Source organism: Acanthochromis polyacanthus, chromosome 5 (assembly GCF_021347895.1).
Source record: "Acanthochromis polyacanthus isolate Apoly-LR-REF ecotype Palm Island chromosome 5, KAUST_Apoly_ChrSc, whole genome shotgun sequence".
Lineage (NCBI taxonomy): Eukaryota > Metazoa > Chordata > Actinopteri > Pomacentridae > Acanthochromis > Acanthochromis polyacanthus.
In genome coordinates, this window is record NC_067117.1 from 14,653,591 (window position 1) to 14,679,388 (window position 25,798).

Consider the following 25,798-nt stretch of genomic DNA (forward strand, 5'->3'; position numbering starts at 1 on the left):
AAGCTCTTGTAATATCACACATCGACTACTGTAACTCCTTACTGGCAGGCCTCTTTGCATGCATGGTCAAACCTCTTCAGATGATCCAGAATGCAGCAGCATGTCTGGTTTTCAACCAGACAAAAACAGCACGTCACCCCGCTGTCCTCATCGCTTCACTGGCTTCCAGTTGCTGCATGCAAAACATTTAAAACTGTAACACTTGAATTCAAAACTGCAATGAAAACATCTCCCTCCTAACTAAACTCTCATTTAGATCAACACTCCCTCCTGCACATTACGCTCAGCCAACAAAAGACTTCTGATACACCCACCACAACAGGACCGGTCGATAGATAGACTCTTCTCTTCTGTGGTTCCCTGGTAATGGAATGAGTTACCAAACTCTGTTCAATCTCCTTGAGTCCTTCTCAATATTTGAGAAAAGACTAAAAACTCAGCTCTTCACTCAACACCTTTGCACTTGACAGACTGCAACCCCCCCAAAAAACAAACAAACAAACAAACAAACAAACAAACAAACAAACAAATATCCTATTGCGTCTGCACTGCCTGTAGGCACCACAGTCCTGCTATCACACTTGAACTTGTTTTATGGTTCTTATCTAGGTTTTTTTTTCTCCTGACTAGATCCTTGCTTGTGCTGTATCTACTTTCAGATGTCGCTTTGGAAAAAAACATCTGCTAAATGAAACTGTAGAATTGCACAAGATGAATTCCAGTGAAATTTTATGCAGATCTTTGTGACACAAACAGGATAAACTGTAATCGATATTTCAGCAAATACGTTGCTTTATGAACACATTTCTGCAAAACCGATGACATTCCATCAGTCTTGAATGTACTTTGTGCTTACAGCTAATTAGGAAATGTTTGCGTGCTGCTCTAAAATAAGATGGTTACCATGATAAACTTTATACTCGATTAAATACTGCTTGCAGGACGGCAGTCACGGTGACGTAGACTTTGAATTTCATTCCAATTCATTTATTTAAATTACTTAACTGCAAATCAGCCTGCCACAGTAGGAATAGGAATGTCATGTGTGAGATAAAATGCATTAACTGCTGCAGTACTGTGCATTTGGGGTTACTGAGTTGGTATTTCTGGCCACTGGTCATCTAACTTCTGATACAGACCTTTGCTACACCCAGTTTCTATGGTTACTCCTCACTGCACATTGCTCTTGGCAGCCAGAAAGTCCTCTGGAACACATACATCACTTTTTAAGCTGACAGGCAGGTGAGGCAAAGTGACACTGGAAGTAGAAGAACCATGGGAGAGTCCATGCAGCTGATTCTATCCCTCTAGAACCAGTCGCCAGATGTCCTTGCCCCCCCCCTCTCCTCCTTAAATTAGCATGTTATCGTGGTTATCTGTGATTAGGAGCCACCACTTCTCTGGAGCTGAACCAAATGCCTTCATACATTTGAGATTCACTCTTTAGAACTGTAGCATACATCTGTTGAGCTCCTCTGGTGACCTCTGGGGTGCACAAGGCCACTTTCTCAGCATCTCTGGCCCTCTCCTCTCTGGGTAGCCGCCCCACCACTGGTTCAACCTCAGAACAGATGCAGAGCCAGAGGTTAAATGTCCTCTGCATTCCACAAGGTCAAGCAGCTTCAAAGGAAACTGTGGTTTGCATCTTAAGAGGACAGGATGGCGCCGATGACGCACACAATTAAAATGCAGGTTTACAAATGAGTCAGAGTTTATGGATAATGAGTGTTTCTGGCTCTAGAATACCGTCATAAATAGTCACACACCCACACTGAAGAGGGACCTGCTCTAATTTTCCTGCAGGTGAGTGTGAGTGGCTGAACATGAGCTGGAGAAGAGAGGAAAGACACGATCCCCGGAGCGGTGTGACATCAAAATCGCGCTACCGCAGATGACCTAGAAATGGAGCGTGCGCAGCCGTCCTGTGTGCGTAAGCAGCCGTGGTGGTGGCACATGGTCCTGGGTGCTGTTTACGTTGTTGATTGCGTGCCAAGAAAAGACACCGCGATTGGATCGTTTTTTATTTAATCAACAGTCGCTGTGAGGTATTTTTGGAAGCAATTAAAGGGGACACCAATCCGGCAGTTTTAAATAAAAAAACGCACCGTACGTGTGCTCTCCCTGCGCTCATTCATCATCCCTTTTGTCTCGTATTGCGCGCTCAGGCACGACGACACGCACGTCCGTGACACAAAACCTGACACCGACACTAAAAAAACATGGTGTAAAGCAGCGGGCATGGGCTTTTAATCGATACCGATCCGCATCTCCACACGATTAGAGAGGTGCGTGCCAAACGGGGGCTCTAGCGTCCTCTGCGCGCTCTGGCTTCACACACAAACGATCCGAGTGCGTGCGGTAGGCGGAACCCGAACGATCTCCACATCCCACTTTTGGGGGCAAGATTACGAGGACAATTTGGTGGGAGACACATGACATTAGGGCAGCTGGGAGGGAAGGCGGTCGGACGTAGTGAGGGAGAAGAGGCAGGACAGCGAGCCGAGGTCTGTGTGGAGATATTTGGAGTTTGGAGGAGGACGCTGCTACTTCTCTGGTAAGGCTCGCTTCGTGTGCAGCCCTTTGCAATGCATTAAACTTATGTTTCACATGTGTTGTGGGGGCATTTAAATGCTGGAGTTCATTGAAATACAATTGTGCATGTACGCAGCTTCAACCTTCACCTAAAATTAACGAAATGGGAATAGGCAAAGTGGAAGCCAAGTTAAGACAGCGTTGCTCGGTTGCTTTATTCATCCTTGGTGTAAAGAGGTGACATTCCAAACGTGCTGGTCCTCTGTGTCTCCTACTACTGAGATCCAGTGTCCTCCTTTGGACAGCACTCACTCCTTTTGCAACTCTTCTTTGTGGTTTATTTGCAAATCTGCAGGAATTATTTGGTGCACAACCGAACACACGTTTGCTCTGAGAGAGAAAACTGACCCCAGTGTCTCTCTCCGGCCACCAGGATCAAGTGCAGTAGATGAGTCAGAGCAAACTTGGACACCAGAGACTGGAAGCTCAGTGAACCACTGCTTCCTAATGTGATACTCATTTTTCATGTCATTCCTTCAAACAGCCCAAACACGCTGTGCACTCATCATTTTCCCACTTTCACTGCACATACTTAGGAATAACAATGTCATTGCAGTGTATCTGATGTGATCCATTTGGTTGGCTGGATTGCTGCCATGTTTGAATTTTTCAGGTTCTCACGGTTTCATCTTGGGACTCTCTGTCATATTTTAGAGTCATACTGGTGAGGCATCCGCAGCTGGTTCCTACCAGTGTGGCTACAGGTGCCATCTGGTCTTCATGTTTGGCGACGCTTCAGAGCCTGAGGGACATTTTTATGCTTTCGGTCGGATGCCAAATCTAACTAGGAAGGAAAAGCACAGCATACTGGCCATCATGTGCAGATATACAGTATCTGATGTTACTGACAGGAGGAAATGCTGCTTTTCAACACTTTTGCCTGATGTGAAGATTTCTAATGAAGGCACACTCCACTGTCTGGTGTTCAAACATAGAAGGACATTGCATGAATCCATCCAGCTTAGCGAGGTGCAAAAAAATCCCTGTTTGGATGTAACTCTGAGCAGCAGCAGCAGGGCTTGTGGAGCAAAGTCACCAGCCATTCTCTCTCCTCTGTGATGAGTCACTTCAAGGGCTTGTGGGCATCAGGTGAGTCTGTGACTGCTGGACTTGACAGGCTGCAGCAGACGAGAGCTCATGTCTGGCCTGCTTGGCCTCTGCTGCTACACTCGACTGACTCCTCTCTGTGACCCGAGCGCTTCCAGCCTCCCACCCCACCACAAAATCACAGCGTTAACACTCTGATCCAGCCTCTGCTGAGCATTGTGTATGCTGAGCTTTTGATCTGCTGTGTGATTAAAGCCCCCATTCGTCTGTTTCAGATTGTGTCCGTGTACATATGCGCACGTGTGTGTGTGGTCACGCACATGTATGTAGTGTACAGCTGTGGTTATACCGTGACACTGTGGTGTGCGAAGTAGTGTTGATCTCCATGCAGCCTTGTTCGTCATTCACTGGCTTTTCTACTATAATAGGTGAAATGATTCAATCACAACTAATTTCAGTCTGTAGCTGTTACATCTATTCAACAGCTCCAACTGTCTCCTTGAGATTCTTCCTCCTCTTTCAATCTTCAGTCTGTAGATAATCATTGCTGATGACTCCTTCTCCTGCCTCCTCTTTTCTTCAGTATTAGAGCAGACACTGGGATTCACTAAGTTTCTTATTTAATTTGATCAAAGCTCCTCGTCCGTGAGAAATATATTTGGATCTTGCAGCGGTATTGGTTTACGTCTGCAGGAATGAAAAGAAAACATGAAGGGATTTCTCAGTCTTAGAGTGCAATGTAGTTCACTGGGAGAAGAAAGGAACACCCTGCTGCGACTTTGTCAATGGTATTAAACTATGAAAGGACATGAGCCACTGTCTGGCCTTGAGGTTTTACAGGGATTTGATTTTGATCTTTTACAACAAAAAGTCAGAAGAAAGAATTTGCTTTAACCCTTTTCTCGCGCAAAAAATACACTGTTGCATTCGCATGGTCGACATTAAACTTGGTCAGTTTCATCGATTATTTCTTTACGGCCCCTTACAAACTGACCAAAATACGATCCATGTAGTCTTTGCCCTGTGTGGTGGTTATGGATGCATCTAGTCTTTGGAACCTTTGAAAAATACATCAATCAGACCATCAACTTGTATTTCACTCTAATTCCAATCTAGTACTTCATAGAAGCATTTCTATCCCTTTAGGGTCCAGTGATTTCATGTGCGTGTCACCAGCCTTATCACAGTATTACTGCATTTTCAAAGTGCAGACTGTTTTATGAAAGACTCGAGGACATACTGAGGGATGTCATAGATGATTTGCAGCTCGAATAAGTCCACACTGCTGAAGATAAATGCAAACCTATTGGCCTGATGAGCTAGCCTAGCCGCACTAGACAACCCGGCAACGAATTTAATTCTCTGCCAGGGTGGGTCTAGTTACCCTCCATAAGACTCGAGGCTGGATTCTCCTAAAACTGACCGACGAACCACCATGAAATGTAGAGTCAGAAGGCGGGCGTAACTAAATGACGACAGAGGTGTGACGATTCTGACAGAAACAACTGGCGCACAATAAACAGTTATCTTTCGACTCGGCTTTGGCCACAGCCCTTAAAGATTTGAAGCTAAAATTCAACTTGAAAGATAAACAAAGGACGGCACTGAAGTGTTTCATTGAGAAGAAAGACGTATTTGGACTTATGCCGACGGGATATGGCAAATCCTTAATATACCAGTTGGCTCTGCTGGTTCGGAAGCTAATGGGACTTAGCCACAATCCGCCGGCGCTCTAGGAACTACGTCAGCCTATTCGTTGCACTGATTGGTTGTATACCTACCCATTTGCTGCAGAGTGATTTGAAAGATAACCTTTTAGCCCGCCTCCCTTGTGCCTTCAGAACATGGGTCTAGCGCGGCTAGGCTACTGATGAGCTCTAAACAGGAGGGAATTACTATATCCTCAACATTGAGCTGTCTGGCAATCAGCAGTAGACTGAGAAGAGTCTCAAATCAATGTCTCACAGGAACAGTTGCTGGTTTAATTGAAATGTCACATCGGTTGAAATTCATGCCCTGTATTATTAAGGTGTGACTACATATTATTATTGGCATTATCTGTTTTATTAGTCGTCATGATGAATAGTTCTCATTTGTAAGAGTTGTGAGCAGTTCCATTGAGAAGAAGCAGTGTGTGTTTAATAAGAAAAAGCGAAGAATTAGATGTAATTTGATGCAGAGGGATTTTGTTTCTTCCAGTTCCCAGCCTCTAAGTTGAGAACCCTTGCCAGAGGGCAAAGTATGGGCTCGAGATGCTTGTAAGGCTTGATTGAACTGCCAAGGACATTCCAGTAGGACACACAGAAGAAAATCTCTTCACATTAGTACACCTTAGAAACCAGAAAAGTTTGAATACATTTCTCCCGAGCTGTAGCCAGAACTGTATTTTTACTGATTATCCATCGCTGGCTTTTGTGCTCAGTGCAATTCTTGCTTCTATAAGGGATTTGATTCTTAAGCCTTACATTGATCTGCTTATATTGGGAGCCTGCTGTGCTCAGGAGTTCTCTGTCAGTGGATTGGGATTTGGACTTCCTCGGTGCTGTGGCATGTGACAGAGTCAGCAGTACAATATCCACCATGGTGGCCACACACTGCGTGAGTTGTACTTTCAACTGAATGAATGCATTCGCCCCCATGATGCACTCTCTTCCCCCACTTCCATCCCCATGTGATGAGGAGGAAACAGGAGAGGGAGACGGGCAGCAGATGCCAGGAGAGAGTGGTACTTTGTTTTGGGCCACATGATTGTAGAGAAGACAGAGCTGGTATTGAAGAGTGTGGTGATAAGGAGGAACCGTCTGGACGGAAGGCCGGTTTCTGTCCCATTGTTCTGACTTGTGTACACTTTCCTTATGTGTGCAGCGTCCTTGGCTCTGTTAGTTTTGTTCTCAAGTTCAGTCCCTGGACAGTCTGCTTTTGGTACCAGGGTGCAACTTACCCACAGGTGGAAGAGACAGAAAGTGATATGTTCCCCTTTTATTTGTATTTATAGCCTGTTTTAGTCTTTAACTTCAACCTTTATTTGATAAAGCGCAAAAAGAAAATGCTTTTAACTGTGATTCTTTAATCAGTTTACGAGTATTTTAGAAATTTGGTTCAATTACAGATCATATCCAGTAAAATCACAGAAAAATAGTATTATTTTACATGTTTCCATTGAAAAAAGGTAAATAATCTGTATTTTTTACAAATGGTAATTCATTCTTTACATTTGAGCATGAAATTATACTCTCTTTTAAAATTGTATTTAAATCAGCAAAAAATATTAATGTTTAACAGATAGTTCTTTTTATCTGAAAGGAAAAATATATTCTATTAAGAATAAAAAAAAAGCACGATGAATCTTTGTTTAACTGTGATTTTACAGATTTCCACTGTTTTGTTAAAATACGGATAGTGTCTAGTAAAATATTTAATGTTAATCATTAAAAGTTGACATTTGACAGTACCAATAAAAACAGGCCCAAAATGTAAATACAGTCTATGTAAAAAAAAAACATGCATTTTTTAAATAGGAATTTGTTCTTTTACAATGTGTGACCATAAAGTTACACGGTTTTACTCTATTTAAAGCAGCTAAACATCTTTGTGTTATTTTATAGTTTTTTGCTGTTATTTTTACTGTTTTTATAGCTTTCAAACATTGCAGTATTCCACTGCTTTTAATCATGTAACATTTTGTGATTTTTCTAATGTTGCTTAGATAAAGCAAGACATTTCAAGATATTGCCTGAGGATAATGAGATGGCCATTTTTCATTCTTTTCAGATTTTACAGGCCAAACAGTTAATTGAGAAAAAAGTTCAAATGAAAACAATTGTTAGCTGCAGCACTATAAACAAGTTCAAAGTAACATTTTCCTTATATGTCCAAAGTATTGTAAGATTGATTTGATTTGATTTTGGTTAGGAAACAAGTGAGACAGGTTTGACATTTACACGAAGTTTAAAGAAATAGTAGGATTTCTGTATTTATCATGTTCTAAACACTCCAAACACAGAGTCCATAAAAACTGGTTAAACATGATTTTTACAATATTTTGAATGTGCAGATCAGAAGTAGGAAAGTGGATTACAGTGCAAGAGTCAGTAGTTTGGGATTTGTTCTCATGAGAGACAGGCCGATGTATCGCATTTATACACCATGTATGTCATGTGTATATGTCCCCTGATACATAATAGAGAAGTTGAATTTTTAAAAAAGGCAGAAGATATCCTTTGAGTAAGAGTCACCACGTTTTTATTGTTTACAAATTGTAGTTGCCGTTTAAATCCAGTGCAGTTTCTGTGGATCCAGACTGACTGCAGTTGGTGTTGTCCGTGAGAGATTGAATTAAAAAGTGATATTTAGTGTTCATGAAAAGGTGCATTAGTTAATGTTTTGCTTTTTAAAAGACAGAAAATCATGAAATTCATCATCAAATCATCCAATTATTTGGTATACATTTTTTAAATCTTTAATTTCAACCTTCCAGATTTAACTTTAATTCTAATAGCATCTCGACTTATTACAAATTAAAGCCTTTCCTGTTGATATCTTAATGAATTGCCCTTGTTGTGCCACATTACCACCATGTGTTCAACTAAGTAGAATATGCTAACCTACCTACACTAATGAACTAAACACGGGCTCTTTCTTTTAGACATGGCTGCATGTTTGAAGGCTACACAAACATCATACAGCCATACTGGTTTGTTTAGATCCTCATGGGTGACCCAAAAGAAAGGAAAATGTTTCTGTTTTAATTTGTTAGTTTTTCTATTTTGAAGATAATTATCTTGACTAGTGACTGTCAGCCCTGGTCTTTGTTAGTTTCACTGTCCAATATGCAAGCTATTACAAAGCTGAACTTTCATTGATAGATATATAATTAATGACAGGTTTCTAATTAAAATATCATGGTAGATGGTTATCATTGCCTCAGTGAATCACACAGCAGGCGAATTTGTTGAAGTGTTTGTGACCTTCATCTTCAGTAGGATGCCACCTGCACAAATCAGCAGCCTTATGTGATCAGCTGTCAAACTTTTTGTAATTTAAATTCATGAAGTTGTATGAAAAATGTAGAAGAGAGGGCTAACTGTGTCTGCTCTGACATGACTAGCAAGCTTCTCAGCTGACAGCGAGCTCACTGCTGTACACTTGTAGTGCTTTAGCAGCCTCACAGGGCAAATCAGATTTTGTTTGGAGGATAACATTATCACAGCGGCGTTAAGTTATTGTCCAAGCCAGCACTCATCATCCTCACTCTCTCATATGGATAAAAGAGTGGGAGACATGTGATGTGTCAAAGAAAATAAGAAATACATCACTTGCATCCCTTCCAGTAAGTTGCTTAAATCTGATAATCTGGCTCAGACACTAATTCATCTCTTTATCAGCACATTCCATAAATTCATTCATTCCTCTGTAGCTACCTTCTTGCCTCTGACTCATTAGTCCCCTGCAACCATCATGTGTACAAAATGTCACAGTGTCGGACAATGTTCTTTTGTAATTGCATCTGTATGACCTGAGGCAGTGCAATGAGGGAAAATGTGCACAAGCCTATTTATTTTCAGACAATCTGACATCTTATAATAAAGGCCTTTTTTATATAATATGTTATACACTGTGCTTATTAACAGCTCCTTTGCAGTTTTGGCTGTTAAAGCAGCAGAACGTCGCTGTGTTTTCCACTGAGGTGATGAAAGCAGGGAGCCACCGAGCCGAGATCACAGCGAACATTTTGTTCTACATCACAGATTGTTGTTGAAACAGATGCGAGACAGCACAGAAACTTATTAACCTGTCAAAGATTTGAAGTGTCTGCCTCATCACCTCTACAGCAGCATGGCTCTCAGCATCCTCTTGGATTTCTATGTGGAAGTGAAGCTGGGAACTGTTACATCCTCTGCTAGTCATGTGGTTGGTATTGGACTTTGTACAGCCTCTGTGTGCAGAGGTGGCTTGTGGAGGCTGTATTGATCACAGCTGGCTGAAGACTGAGCTCCAGATACCACCTGGCAGTCATCAGGGGTGATTAGCTCAGAGTTCTAGATTTGCTCTCTCCTCCCACAAGATCCCAACCATCACCTGGGTATAAATCTGCAACCAACTCTTAGTAAGGGGCGGCTGGGATTTAACGTGACCAGTTCGCCCCGGTGACTCTTGTTTTTGTGTGTTTTGTGTGTGTTATGTAGGTTCCATAGCCACTAAAGGGTGCTTACCCGGATTATAGCATCTGTTAACGGCTGCTATTTAGGTGAGGAGCTACCAGTTTGGGTGAAGACTGTGACTCCTGTTAGCAGCCCGTTAAATTTCTGATAAGGTACTTGTGATTTGAGTCTTCGCGTGATGTGTCTTGTAAAGAAATGAGCGTTTTGAGGCACCGATTTTATTTAGTTAATTATGTACTCTTGGCACTCATTTTTATTAGCTTCTGTTGTTTGTGGTGGGTGTTGATACTATGTTTAAGTTTGGCTAAGGAGTTGAGTTTTGTTGTCTTTGTTTAGATAGTTTAAAAACTCTGTTAACCTTTGTTTGGTTTCTTTTTGTTCTTTGATTTAGCAACATCTACCAGCCCTGTTTTCCTTTGTTTGATCATTTTTATGTTAAATTTGTCACTGAGCAATAAATTGCTGAACCTAAACCAATGACAACTGGTTATTTTTGTTACACCGGACCAGCTGGCCTTAGTGGTTGAGCTGTAAACGATGATCCTTTCTGAAATTGTCAGTCATCTCTGATATCACTCCACAATGCTGTCCTTTTCCTGATTGTTTACAATTGTATTCTGCATTTGTATGACACTAAAAATGAAACATCTTAGAGCCGCAGTTGGACTGGCAGTGATGGCAAATACAGATGTGTTTAATGGAGGATTGTACAGATAAGAACATCTGCATGATTACAGAATCTGCAGATTTCATAACCTTCACACACATTGTAAGGGTGACATTTAAATCGACATTTTTACACCTTCAAAAGGGAAAAGTACAAGTTTGCACTAGACCCTGCTCTGTATCAGAAAGGACAAGATCAAACAACACGATTCGAAACAAAGACGAAGAGAAGTAATAGTGAAAGAGCAATGAATTTACAACTTTATTACATAAACAGATAGAGGTTTGTTGTGTACATTTAAGTTTACAGTTATATTTGGATTTAAATGGGACATCAATCATGTGGACAGCTGCTGGCTGTCAGAAAACCTCCACTTATAGTGTCATCTGTTTTTGATGGGATGCATTTTGTGTGCTTGTGAGTGTTTCAGTGTCATTGCATCTCTTTTTCATTTCCTTGTAAGGTTGTTTCACGACTCCAGTTGCTTCAGTAAGAAAAAACCCATCTCTTCCTGTGTAATTAACAACTTGCTCTCATTTAGTGACTCGAATGCTAATTACATTCAAAGCACAGACTCAAGAAAGACTCAGGCTGCAGATTTTTATGTGTAAAATATGACACTTCATATTGTGTTGCTTTAGTTTTACATCTCACGGCTCCCCTCTTATTTTATGTCACAGGGCTTTTTATGTGTAAACCCTTAAATCATGGACCGTACATAAAGATGGACGACATGACAGCTCTCAACAAGTGACGCCAAGATATATCAAAAATGGGCAGCTGTCATTCTGAGCTTCTGGCATCATTTCCAACCAGAGTCTGTGCAACACTGCAGCCAATCTGGAGGGAAAAAGCAGCTGATATGTAGCTGGTTTGGGTGTAACAGACGGTAGCCGATCCGAGATCCCCACCCGTTGGTGCAGCATGCGTGTAAATCATGGATTAATTGTAAAGTTTAACCATCACAGTGTGAAATACAGTTTTAATGCCATAGCTGTTAGGAGAGTAAATTCTTCCGCCAATGATCAAGTCTTTTCTTGCAGGTTTAAAGGAAATGATGTGGCTTTGCACCAGAATTAGGAGTTTTTGTATTGTCCTTCTTATAGACAAACCAACAACGATTAAGACATACTCTACAGACCAAAAGTTTGGAAGTGAGATCGGATTTGTACAAAAAAAATATCATAATTTCATTGGTATACTTTGAAACAAAATAAAACTGAACAATCAGGTATTTGTATCTGTACTCTTGTTTCTTTACTCAGCTGTTTCTTTCGAGCCCTTTCTGTGGTTGTTATAGAGATATGGACACTGTTGAGGTTTAGTGGAATTTTCGTATGCAGACTCTCAAAAGCTACAGAGCTAAAGTAAAAATTTTTTTTACTTTTGCACTGAAGTCGTGACTCTGCAAATCTTCTCAACTGATCATGCAGTACATACACCCCAAAATCCATAGAATTTATAATGTATTTTGTTATGTTACCTTTTTAAGAAAGACATTGTGAACAGAAACTTGAAATTGCTTCCAAATGTTTGGCGTGTAGTGTACCTCCTCTTCTCATGTCATTTTTTAGCTGATCTAATAAATGATCTGATACTTGGTTTCGAAAACCAAGATGCAACACAGACTTTCAGTTTTGTGGCACGCTACGTTCACTCTTACTAGCTAAGTAAATGACATCTATCAGTTGCTAATCATTTTTATTGAAGTGTTAAGTGGACGTCCATGCCGTCTGGGCTATATGAGGTTCAAGCGTTATGTGCTCCGTGTGCTCATGTTTGGACTGGACTGGAGCTCTTGTCACTACTGCACAGACTCTGCAGCATCCTCAGACTCAACCCTGAAGCCGTTTGTATTTAACAGCCGTCTTGCCTGCGTTGCTTTCAAGCTTATTGAGCACCACTTCTACTGTCCTGTCCTGTCCGTGGGGTGCCCCGAGTAAGAGTTGAGCGAGAGTGACAGGAAGTGTTGTGTGATTCTATAAATAAATCCCATTTTCAGTGAGTCACCAGGCGGCTGCTCCCATGCAGGCACATTACAGGACAGTTCACGCTGCCTCATGCCTCACTCTTTCCTGAGTCCTGCCTAACCTTGCTGTGCTGACGCTGTTCATCCCAGAGGTGCAGCCAGGAGATGAAACAGCAGACAATGCTGACTTCAGAAGGCATCCTAAAAAAGTTTAGGGGAAAAAGGGAAAACAAGAGCTGTCTTAAAATGGATTCACCTGTTGAGATTTAATCTAATGCGTCCTGTTAACATGCAGGGCAGAGTTTGAGGTGTTTGGTTGAGTAAACTTTCCATTTCAGGTCAGGTTAAGTTAAGGTTTGGTTATTTTGAAATTGGTTTGTAGTGGATGAAATAAAGTAAAATGTAGTTTTAGGCTCAGGTTACTGTTAGATTCAGTAACGTGAGATTTTAAATGTCGTAAATGTTTGTGTCTTTAAGGGCTGTTCAGACTTTTATGCTCGTGATGGGATTTATGTGTCATTCTACCCTGATGTGGATTCTCTTCACTGTTTCATCAACTTTTTAATGTGATGAAATTCCAGCATTTGAGCAGCTCAGTCTGATCTGACAGTGTGACGTGAGCGGAAATATTAAAGGAACGTGTTAAGCCAACAAAACTGTCATCCAGTTATTAACAGATTTTAGGCCCGTTTCATTAGAGCTGGGTGTGGAGCAGTGAAAACCAAATTACCAAGCTGGTGAGACTGAACAACCTCTGAACAACCTGAGCCGAGATTTTATGTATAATTTGGCAAAATTTGGACATAAGAGTGACTAAATACACTGTAAAAATAACAATAATTTTCTAGAATGTTTTATTTTTATTATATTATTACTGTAAGATTTCATCCGTAATGTAATACAACATTACAAACACTTAGGATGACCATTTCATTTTAATGTTTTGAGTATTTTTTTCGTGCAGAAACTGTTCCAATGCTTTTGTAAATGAATTTCACAAATATTTCCTTTTTAATTAATAGATGAAACTATTAAATTCAAGGTTAATAATGTAAATATATTTCCAAAATTACACACAATTAGTGACACTTAATAGAAGAAAGCATTGTTTGTGTGATTTTACTTAGATTTGTTTGCTAAATGAGAAATGTCTTGTTTAATTACAAAAGTTTCCACAACAAAACAATTGAATGCATGAGTTTTCATCAGTGGATAATATGAATGAGCACTGGTAATCTGTCAAAAATACAGTTTTCATCAGTTTATGTCATTTTTCATTCTATCTATTCATGTAATGTAATTGTTGGTACACATGTAAACATCTATTAAATATTAAAATGAAAAAAATCCACATGATCAAATGTAAAAGTACGGATAGAAAACGTAGTTTAATTGTGGAATTTTTATAAGATGGTTACTTTCCATTGTTTCTGTCAATTTAGTTTGGTGCCCTAGCTTTTTTATCAGTTTTTTAACAGTGTATGTAAACAATTGTGAGTGCAGTGAAACAACGTGTTCATGATGATTCACACATCCGTTCGTATATGTTGTATAATGTCGTACACTATGTTGTCAGTGGAGCCTGGAGGGCAGGCTATTTTTACCTCCTTTGAACCTATAGAATAATCATGATTAAAGACACCGTCTGAAACACTTGCTGTGAGATAATCCCTCCCACCTCTCAGCGGATATTTAGACACACGCTGAGACCGGAGCCTGCATCATATTATAGCCTCTGACGTGTGTGTGTCACAGCAGCTTATAGGAATCCTGGAGATGAGGAGCATCTCAGAAGCTGACATACAAATCTCGTCAGAAGTTAATCTCCGATTCTCCCTGCTGGCTAATAACACTGGTACTTCCTGGCCTGCAGCAGAGTAGCAGAGAGGGACGGCAGGACGGTGCTGTAAGGAAACAGAGAGTACATAGTGTCTAATGAGACACCTGATGACAGCTGAAGGAAGATTTTCCTCCATGTTGTATTGTCAACTTTTATTTCCCGTTAAGAGTTAAATGCATAGTGTCAGTAAATCTCTCAAAGCCAGTTGTAGCGACAACAGACTGTTAATCTGTGATGTGCAGAACACAATGTTATTCGGTTTACAATAGAGTAATATAGCACCTCTGCTGCCCTGCAAAGGCAGAGCACAGGAACTACAGAACCTGTGAAGTTCAGGATGAAAGGTTTAAAGTTTTTAAAAAAAGATGTAAAATGGATAGAAAGGATGCAATGCTTTCGTGCTGATTATTTGACTTTATTCCCATATGGTGCCTAAATAATGCAGATACTGCTGTCTGTGCTTGGGTAATAATCAGGTCATGCTCAAAGAAACTGGACCAACAAAGTGGGTTCTCAGCTTTTGTATCTAGTTGAACTTTAGGAATAGATATTTGCTCATGGATGTTTTTTCCATTTACAGATAACAACTTTAACTAAGAAGCAGTTTGAGGGAACACATGTTAGTAATTACATCTTACTTATCCTAGTAATTCTCTACCGTATTGGCATTTTGGATTTTTTTCATCATTAATGTGAGCTAAATAGGGAGCTGATCGGTGTAGTAGACTCACTGCTCTAAATTTTACTAATTATATTAATGTTATCCTGGAAGTATTAATATTGATGTTCTCTTCTGAATATTTAGGGGAATGTTAATTTAATGTGAGGACTTACGAGATGTGACTCACGGTACCAACGTTTTAACTTTCTGTATTTGCATGTCTAGTCTTCTTAGGTGATTTGCTGATGTTAACTGTCATAAAACTTACATTTTACCTTGTTCAGAGTTGGAGGGTTGTGCTCAAGCAGCTGTTTGTTGGCTGTACATACCTCCAACACAGAGGCTGGTAGTGGTTCATTCCTTTCCCTCCCTGTCGAGAGTTCCTAGACCCTTGCGTCTTCAGACCTGGGTCTAGCGCGGCTAGGCTAATGTAATGTACTACATATGGCCAAACTACCAACAGGGGTGAATGATTTGAGGAAGAACATGAAATTGCGATTTCTCTGACAGGTATTGCTATTTGATGTGTGAGGTAATTATTTGAAGGTGCAATTCAGTTAAAAATTTGATTTAAAACAAGTGATGGAGTATCACCACTTGAGACACCATCACAAGCGTGACTGTCACATGGGGTGGCATGGCTCAGTGGGTAGAGTGGCCGTCTTGTAACTGGAAGGTTGCTGGTTCGATCCTTGGCCTGTTGTGCTCATGTCGAGGTGTCCCTGAGCAAGACACCTAACCCCTAATTGCTCCTGGTGGGTCGTGGTTAGCGCCTTGCATGGCAGCTCCCGCCATCAGTGTGTGAATGGGTGAATGTGACGTATCATGTAAAGCGCTTTGGATAAAAGCACTATATAAATACAACCATTTACACAAGGCTGAACAAAATATATCATAAAACTTTGTGATTTGCTAATTGTATTGTTTCAAATTGCAATTATGTTTTGTAATTAAATGTTTTTCAGCCCTAATTACCAATAGAATTTGGAATAATTATCCTGGGAACATTAATACTCTTTGTGTATGTATGGGTTTCCATGGTGACTCCTAGCTTGGTGGAGTTACCATTATAGGTGTGATGACTGAGTGGTTAAGGCTATTGAACTTGAAATGTCTGATGATATTGGCATCCTCATTGGTATCTGCCAATGAAGGTTTTAAATTGAATGTTAGTATCAGCCTAAAGTATTGTCAAGAAGATGATGCTTTTCATGCTAAAGTTTGAAGTTTTGCTTGAAAATGTCTGAACCAGCTCGCAAACTGTCATGACAAGAGTCAGCATAACAACATGTTAGTTCCACCACAAGAGAGATCTGATGTTCTCTGCAGTTAGGTGGAAAAAATGTGTGCATATATCAGCATTGACAATTGGCCCAAACACTATCCATAGCCCTCAGTGGGAACAATACACCGCACCATACTGTAGTTGCTCAGTTCTGTCCGAATCAATTGAAATCATAAACTGAAGGCATTTTAGTAGCTGAATGCATTTTCAGGTTTCTTCAAAGCATAAACTAACTGTAACTGCTGCTTTCTTTTAGTGATGCACACATTTTGACTTCAAGATTGGATCCTTCTCCTTTTTGGAACTGACATAGTTGACAAAAAATGTAGAAATTGTTTCAGGTTAACTAGCACAGTTTTTCTTTCTTTTTTTTTTTTTTGCATAGATCGGATGAATTGCTGAGGCCCATGTATGCATGGTAATGATTAACTATTTATCAGTTATTATTAACTTAACCTTTTACAAATACATAGTCATGAATTAGGCAGAAGACAATTGACATACATGTCAGAAAATGTATTGTATGTTAACTGTAGTTCCTGGTTGTTCCACTTGGTGGAGCCTCTTATCGGTAAATCCTGTTGCGAATTGCGGAGATGGTTACTTGGGCTTCGAGCAGTTTCAAATGGAACCATTGTAGGGGTTTGGTTATCAGTTGGTCACCATGACAAAGACTCTTGTGGTGGTTAATGGCTTCTGGCTGAAGCTCATGAATTGAAGATGAGCTGTAGTTTATGAGGACAGTTAATAGATTAACTAGTGCAGCTGAGCTTATATTACAAAAACGCCACATGCCTGTGGTTAAATTTGGCTTTATCAGAATATTGAAAACTGTCCAATGTACTTTGTTTGTGTTAACAATTAGTCAATTGATGATGCAGTTTCCTGTCTGTTATTTAAGTAAAAACCGTTTAAAATTTGCATCCTTATGAATGTGCTTTTTCTTCTTATGTCTACAAGATATCTCTTAATGTAAATCTGGCAGTTCTACACTCTTCTCTGTCACACATTTCAGTGATGATGATGTCTTTATTCTCTGCCTGTAGCTGTTTGAAGTGTTTCATTTATTCTACAGCAGCATAATATTTTCCCATAATTACCCTGCATATGTCTTTGTGTGTGCGTATGTGTGAAAGCTCGCCCTTGTGTGCAGAACCAGAGTACAGGCAGATGGTTGCTGGATGCATTCGTGGAGTGTTTACAGCTTCTATCAGCCAGCTGCTGTGTTCAGTGGCACATGCAGAAGCACTTAAACACAGCTTTGTGTGCGACGTGACATGGGGTTATATTGAGGCTATTCACTCCTCTGCAACTATTTTTATATAGGAGCACACGAGTGACCTGAGCGGTTTGATCCTGATTTCCTGTTTGAGCCAGATTAGACCTAATGTGACCGAGTCCATCATCCTGATTGTAAAAGGTCCCACGTGCAAACTCATTATTTTGCAAAAAAATGTTTGCTGATAGACTTATTACCCGCTCATCAGTGAAATCTGTTTCCGCTCGTGGACAAAAACGGAGGGCGAGGAATTTGCTTTATAGATGCTCTCTGTCATTTTTCCAATATAGTGAGTTCTCCCTTTATATAGGGAGTGTTGATTTTATTTTCCAGAACTACTGCACTAAGATACCATTGCCAAATTTTAAATGATAGCTGTAATGATGCTGTAGATGGTTTTAAGGAAAATACCTCTGAAGAAAATGCTCTCTAATGACATTTAAAGCATTTGTTGCTCTGCTTCTGCATGCATCCATCGTCGTGGATGGATAAAACCGTCAATGATCAACCACACGCAGTTCAACAGATTAAGAGTCTCTGAAAATTACACTGGGGACTCAATTAAGAAAGCTTATACAGCTACAGGGCTATTAGAATGTCATCAAGTCCTGGCAGAAGAGGCAGCATTACACTTAGAGATTACTCATTACATAAACTGCACGCACACACAGTGAAAGCCACACATTTAATTATAGTATTCGCTGAATGAATGACAAACGCACACATGCATAGCGATAAGTGAGGATGAATCAGCAGAGGCAGCAGTATTTGGTTCAGGTATCAGTTTGGGAATAACAATGAGTGAAGCTGCTGGCTCTGCTTCCCTCCTCGTGGAATGACGTCTCTCAGCAGAGCTGCTGACGTCAGAGCCGGTGAGCTGAGGCGCACACACTCACTGTGTGTTGGCAAACGGAGGTGATGTTTTGGATGAGGACTTGAATAAACATAGCCTCTGCTGTCGCTGTGAAAAGACGCATTTACTCCCACCAAGAGCATCACAATGTGGCTTTAACTCTTGCACAGGACTCGGAAGTTTGGACAGCAGTGGAGGGATACTGGTTTTGTAAAGATAATCTTCCTTCTTTTTCCCATCTGACCCTACTGTTGTTTTGTTCCTTTTCCTTCTGTCTAATACTGTTTTTTGTCACATTTCTTAATGCAGAGCTTTGCATGCTCACATTTCTGTTGCAGTTAAGAAGAATGTAGTTTATTGCAATTATTTTAGTTAAATTAAACGTCTTCCTGTCAGCCTGTCTGTGTTCTGCAAAATATGTCTTGCTTGAAGGAAAATAAACACCAAATAAATCATGTCCCTCTAAACCCTGATTTTCTTGGATATCAGATGTTTTGACATCAGGATTATCTGCGGTTGCTCCTGCAGACAGATGCACATATGTTTTCACATGACACAGTGTCTACAGACTACAGAGCGTTTCAGTTCATACACACAGCCCTATCTCTGTTTCATACCACAGTGGCTCTTTGGTCACGGAGTTTGAGTCTGTGGGGGCTGAAACTCAATTATTTCTTCATTTTCTTGGCTTTAATTATTGGTGGTGACTTGTTACTTAGATTTAATTTAATCTGAATCCACCTGATAGCGCTACTATGATACAAGGCAAGACATAAGCTGTTGAAATTGCTCGTGTCCATATTAGCCATGCATCTGCTGACCCTATCTGGGGTACACAATATCATTCAGTTTCAGAACATATATTTGCATTTAGCAGATCATTTCTGCCATCAGAATCAGCATATGTACAGCCAAACCTTTGCCATACTTTTAAAGCCACATTTTCTTCAAATTTCTTTCAAATTTCTGCTGTCTCTATTAATTTACTCAAACTACTGCTCAATAAATCTTCTAAAAATAAGAGTTTCTGACTGAATGAGTGAATTTACACTTCACTATTTTAAAGGGTGTCATGTAGATCCTTTGCTGTTGAATATAATGATAGTAGAGGACACAGCTTAGGTCAGTCAGGTCTGCTGTTTCAAGCTCCACTGCTGGAGGCCATTGAGGAGGAACCCTTGTAGCAGGGCATCCCATCGTGTGTTGTCCCTGAATGACTCCTCTAGCCTCTCCATGATTTGTAGACTATCTGAGTGGCAGTGTGGTTCTGTGCAGCGATTTGTCCTTCGAGATTGGCCCCGCCTCTGCCATTGCTACCGTCAGCAACTCGGCTACAACTGCGCATGAATACAGGATACGGGCATTTGTTGAATTCAAGGTGGCGTCTTTTCAATTAGAGCCCAGTGAAATACCTTTTCAGGCCCTCAAGTGGCCTGGCGAACTACAGCCAAGGGGGCCCCGGCAGTATAATGATGCCTGGCACAATAGCACCACTGTTCTCCAACCCGTTCCCAGGAAACCACACAACATGTGCCATTGTGCCCTGTGCTTTGCTGCCCAACCACGTTGCACGCCTTTAGCCAGAGACACCGAGAGGCCTGGCTGGGCAGTGAAGCTCACAGCTATGTGGTTGGTAGGACAGGTTCAGGGGACCGCTAGGTGAAGACCGGGTTTATTCACCTCACACTGTATTTGATGTGCTAAAATATTTTCCTCTCCACAAAAAAAAAGCTACGTTTAAAAGAGCAGTCTGTGAAGCGGAAGAAGCCCGAGGGAACAAGGATGGCTGAGTGGTTGCCAGGAATGGTAGTACAGAAAACCCTGAGTATTGTGGCTATGTCGAACCCTCCTCAATAAAAGAGGAAACCAAGAGAAAAGTGACAAGCAGAAAAATGGAGGCACAAAGACGGCCAGAACTGGTTCGTAGCTGGTCCTGGCTGGTTCTTCTTTTTGTATCTCAATGCTGGGGCTTCAACCATTTGTTTGTTCCTCCTTTATGCCCCCCAACGCGGTTACCATTATAGCTTCCACTGCTGTATACGCAGCAGAGAAAAGCAGATCTTTCAGGGCCAGCCAGAGAGGGGGCTTTAGTCAACAGCATCTAGCAGATACATGTCACTGGGGCTTTTCTGGGCCCCACGAGCCGGCTGGTCAGCTACGACAACACAACAGGACACCCAGGAAATGGAGGCCTGATGCAAAGCCCAGTGTGTCATGGCAAACTAAAAGCTGTGTTTCCTCTGAGCATGGATCTGTCAGCTGATGTGTCAATTGTTCATGGGCTTTACCAAAACATCTATTCATTGGTGTTTTTGCAGTAGGTTACAGGAGAAAATGTTGGCTAGTCCAGCGGTTAAGATGATGTCAGTCGTTCACATTTTCATTATGGGGGTTTAATAAAAGCTGCATTAGAAAATAGAAAACATCAATCATCTTTTCTGTCAGCATTCACAGGAAGGGATTTTGCGTTCCATCATGTTAAAGGACGATGCGAATCATCTGTAGGGATGAGGAATTAAAGCAGTGCTGCTGTCATTTCACTGCATTGTGAAGGTTTGACTTAGATATTTTCCATCCATCCATTCTCTATGCACCGCTTTATCCTCATTAGGGTCGCGGGGGGTGCTGGAGCCTATCCCAGCTGACTTGGGTGAAGGCAGGGGACACCCTGGACAGATGCTACATATACAGACAAATAATCACACTCACATTCACACCTACGGGCAATTTAGAGTCATCAATATTTTTGGACTGTGGGAGGAAACCCACACATGCACAGGGAGAACATGCAAACTCCATGCAGAAAGAGCCCTGGCTCAGGCCGGGATTTGAACCAGGGATCTTCTTGCTGCAAAGCGAAAGTGCTCACCACAACTCCACTGTGCAGCCCCTTAGATATTTTCATGTATTTAAAATTAAAAATTATCTCAAATTTCAAACATCTTTAAAATATAAACTTTTCATGATCTACAAAAAATAAATAAATGAATTGTCAGTCTAATATAATCCAGTGACTTTTTAAATTGGTTTATTTAACTTATGACTTGAATAAGTTTTTTCAATTCATATAAGGTCACTTAATCCTTTTGTTTGTCTAAAAATGTTCAAATCACCAAAGTTTAGCTGAATTTTAGTCTATGATATGTAATTTTGACATTCTTCATTCACATTGTCCTTAATTTTCTTGAAAGGATAGATGACAATTAATGATAAACATCATTATCAATTAATTTGTAAATTATTTTCTCAATTATGGGTTAATGGTTTGGTCTATGAAATTGTGAAAAATGCAGATTGATCTTTCCCACAGTCAAGATGGCGTCTTCAGATTACTTGTTTTGTCCACAACCCCCCCAAAAAATGTTCAGTTTGCTGTCATAGAGGAGACAAGAAACCAGAAAAAAATATTATTTAAACTTCATTAGGAAAATTACTCTGATGGATTACTTATCAAAATAGTTGGTTATTAACTTAATAGTTGACAAATATTTGACTAGTCACTGGAAAAATAACTGATCTGAAAAGAGCGACATATTCACACAGTCTGAACTGATAGATTCTGTCCAGGGCCCTTATTCCTCTCCTTTCATACCTCCATTTGTACTGGCCGTTTTGTAATAATAAGAGACATTTCATGACAAATTCTATAGTTCTGATTTTAAAATACTTGATAATGACCCACCACTAAATGAGTCATGAAATGAGATGCCTCATAGTGTGATCAGACTGTGATTGTTTTCATACAATCTTGTCTTTTACCTGCAGGGAAAGACTTTAAGAAGGGACAACTCAGTCATATTTCACTGCAAAATTCTGCTTCTAATTGCCCATATATTTTTTTTTCTCCCACAGATCCCAGAAGGAATACAAAAGCGTCACTCTCGGAGCACTCAGCAGACTTTCTAACAGCCTCAGACATTTACACATTTCAGCAGACACATTATTACCCACCAGAGCAGACATGAGTGAAGACAAACCAGCCGAGACTGTGGAAAGTACCCCGGCCGAGGCGAACGCTATTCCTAACGGGAAAGGCCACGAACCTGGGGAGGAGATCACAGCATCGGCCAAAACACCGCCTGCAGAGGACGGGGGAAAGTGAGTACTGCTAATTATAAAGTTTGTAATGATCTCACATCTACAGCTTTACAACAGGGCTTTCTAAACTTCCCTGGAAAAAAATGATTAGTGTTGACTGCTGAGGTGATGGTTTTTTGTGAAATCTCTTCTCCTGGGTACACTGGCACAGTTTTTTAAGGTTCTTGGCAGATTCACGCATCTTGAAGAACATGCCTCAGCTCTTCTGTGTGCTGTCTCAGCTGATTCTGTGTCTTCATATAATCATGACTGACTTCATGAGATCAGGGCTCTGTGGGGGTCAGGCCATCTGTTGTAGGATTCCTTGCTCTTCTTGTGCTTATAGATGGTTCCTTATGGTACTGACTGTAACTTTGGAATCACCTTCAGATGCCACGCTGAAGAAAATCTGCAAAATGGCCAACTTTATAGAGATCTGGAACGAGACCTAATTGCTCAGACATTTAAAACGTTATACTAAAGGTATGCTAGGCTCTTTCTGTGGCTTCTCTTGTGCAGATATGATCAGTTACTTCTTTTCTAGCTGTCAGGCACAGCAGCTGTCGAAAAAAAGCCCAATTATTTTCAAGGTACGCTGCTTTTAACAGTAGCTCTCAAAATCTTCACTGATAAGAATGAAAACAGTTGCACCCCAAGAAACCACCAGGATTCATTCTAAACACAAATTGGATCTTTATGGCTTTTTAGGCAAAGTGGTTTGAGTCACTGGGTGTCTTGGCTCAGCTCTTACCCTGCCACATACAAGTGGTCTTACTCTCTCAGGCATCACTTCACAGTATTTATGCATGCGTAGCTTCCTTGTGCCTGTTTCTTCACCAGCCAAGAGGTTCTCTCCATCAGCATTAACAGACCTGCACAAAACACCTTAAATTTTCTCCTTAAGAATGACAACAAAAGCTTAATTTCTTCTCGGGTAAAGGATTTACTTTGAAATGCTGCGCAGAATCCCTTCAAATGTTTCTTCTGAAATGTTGATAAGAAGACATGCAAACAGAACTGGTCAGTCGAGGAAAAGATCATTATTCTGAGAGAATACAATTCAACAAAGCAGCTTAAAAAAGTGAATTTGATCTGCAAATAGCAGCAGACAGACGAAGGAAACTTCTCTTTTTGGTCACATTTAAAGTCTCATCCGACAGTTTCTTTAGTTCAAAATGTTCAGCTCAGTTCAAGCATTTTGGATTAGAGTGAAATGTCTTTAAAAACCAAAAGGAGAAGTCTAGTTTCCTTTTAGGATTACAATGACCCGGATGACTGAGAATCTGCAGACAGCAAACAGAAAACAATGCATGCGAGAGGAAATTGCGGCGAAAATGTATTCAGGAAGTCTGGAATCATTCATTTCCTTTATTTACTGTCAAATATTTGGTCATTCTGTGGTCAAGTGAGAGGTACCTTTACTATGCTTTTTTTTATGCATTTTGGTTGCTGAGGGCTTTTCTGCAGTAGTGAAACTAACTTTAAGGGATTCTTTAAATATACCACCAAGATGAGAATAAAACCTTAAACACTCAAGTGAACATTTTAAGGAAACACTTCAGGGTGTTTTGTGAAACCAAGTATATTTTAGAGACCTTGTTCACATGTAACAATACCAATATGATGTTTTTTGTGTATTGGAAAACACATCCTGATGAAAATAAGCACCATGGCTGAGCATTTCCATCATCGAAACTGCAGTGTACTGATGAGTCTCTAAAACACAGATTCAGGCAGGCTGTACATTAGACGCTAATCCCATCAGCTTGCAGGGTTTGGCTTTCTGTATTATAATATTTCTTCAGAATCAGTTTCTCAGTTCTTATGTTTATGGTGCAATTTCCCTAAAATTACTTGCAATTGTGTAATGTAATAATAGTTTTGCAGTGTTTAAGCAGGGTAAAAGAGATAGAGCTGCATACACAACAGGAAGCAGTTATATCTCAGTCATTTTAACCCTCGAGTTGTCCTTACCAAAACATGTTGTTGCCTTGTCTGAAAAAAGTCCAAAAATTCAGAAAAAAATTCCCTAAATTTATAAAAATTTGCAAAAATCTTCAGGAAAAAAATTTCTGAAAAGTTTCCCTCAAAAGTTTTATTTTTTAAATAAAAAATCCCCAAATTTGACAGTGAAATTCACTGGATTTTGGTTGATTTTTTTTCTGAATGTTCTTAAACATTTTTTTAATTAGTTTTTTCTACCAAAACATGTTTAAAAATTTCCTAATTTTTTTTTTTAAATGTGGAAGTTTTCACTGTGAATTTTTTTTCCCCACATTTTTAAAACTTTAAAGCAGGTCAATTTGACCCGAAAGACGACAGAAGGGTTAAAGCAAGAAGGGATTATTTTCATGGGAAAAAAGCTTCTAAATATATAACTCTGATACACAGAGACAATTTTTAGGCATTTAATCAATAACCAGAGAGGGACTTAAAGGAAAGCTTTATTTGGACTTAATTTAAGGTACTTTTTGGAACACACCCATGATCTCTACTTGCAAAGTAACGATGCAATCTACTGTGTTTGACAGGAAGTTCATAAATTTCAGTTTTAGAGACTAAAAAATCATCAAACCATTAGGAAAGATATTGTATAGCAGCTAATGTTGTATGTTATGGTGTGATTGATTACATTGTCCTGCTTCCTGTAGCAGCAGTGTAGCCTCATTTTTAGAGCAATTGCCTCAAACTAAAGGTTTTCAGGTTCAACCTATGTAACAGCAAAGACTACATGTCCAACAAGTGGCTGGTGAAGCACCTTTGAGCAAGAAATTTATCTCCTACTTGCTCACTTATCATATTAGAACTTATGCTGGGTAATGGAAGGAGCTTACTGCCTAATTATCATGTCACTGGTTGTTGAGCTGTGCTTGTTGTATCCCCTGTCTTTGTAACAGATGGTTGAATTAAAGCTTCTCTCTGCAGATTATAGATGATAATTTATACACACGTGGACAAAATTGTTGGTACCCCTCAGTTAAAGAAGGAAAAACCCACAATTCTCACTGAAATCACTTGAAACTCACAAAAGTAACAATAAATAAAAATTTATTGAAAATTAAATAATCAAAAACAGCCATCACTTTTGAATTGTTGATTAACATAATTATTTAAAAAAACAAACTAATGAAACAGGCCTGGACAAAAATGATGGTACCTCTATAAAAGATTGAAAACTATTTGACCAGAGTGACATGATTAACTCAGGTGTGTCATTTAATTGACATCACAGGTGTTTCCAAACTCATAATCAGTCAGTCTGCCTATTTAAAGGGAGACAAGTAGTCACCCTGCTGTTTGGTGAAAAGGTGTGTACCACACTGAACATGGACAACAGAAAGCGAAGGAGAGAATTGTCCCAGGACAT

The 25,798-nt window shown here is 40.1% G+C and overlaps 1 protein-coding gene across 2 annotated transcripts in view; it reads left to right on the forward strand.

The window, feature by feature from the left end:
* Window positions 1-1,943: 1,943 nt before the first annotated feature.
* Window positions 1,944-25,798, forward strand: part of LOC110949900 (sodium-coupled neutral amino acid transporter 3-like) — a 49,876-nt gene continuing 26,021 nt past the window's right edge. Inside the window, exons 1-2 of one of the 2 annotated variants that reach the window (XM_022192216.2) lie at window positions 1,944-2,554; window positions 22,207-22,452. In XM_022192216.2, coding sequence (XP_022047908.1) covers window positions 22,316-22,452 — 137 coding nt within the window. In that variant the 5' untranslated portion in view covers window positions 1,944-2,554; window positions 22,207-22,315. The remainder of the gene's footprint in view (window positions 2,555-22,206; window positions 22,453-25,798) is intronic. The other variant, XM_022192217.2, reaches the window with a different exon arrangement.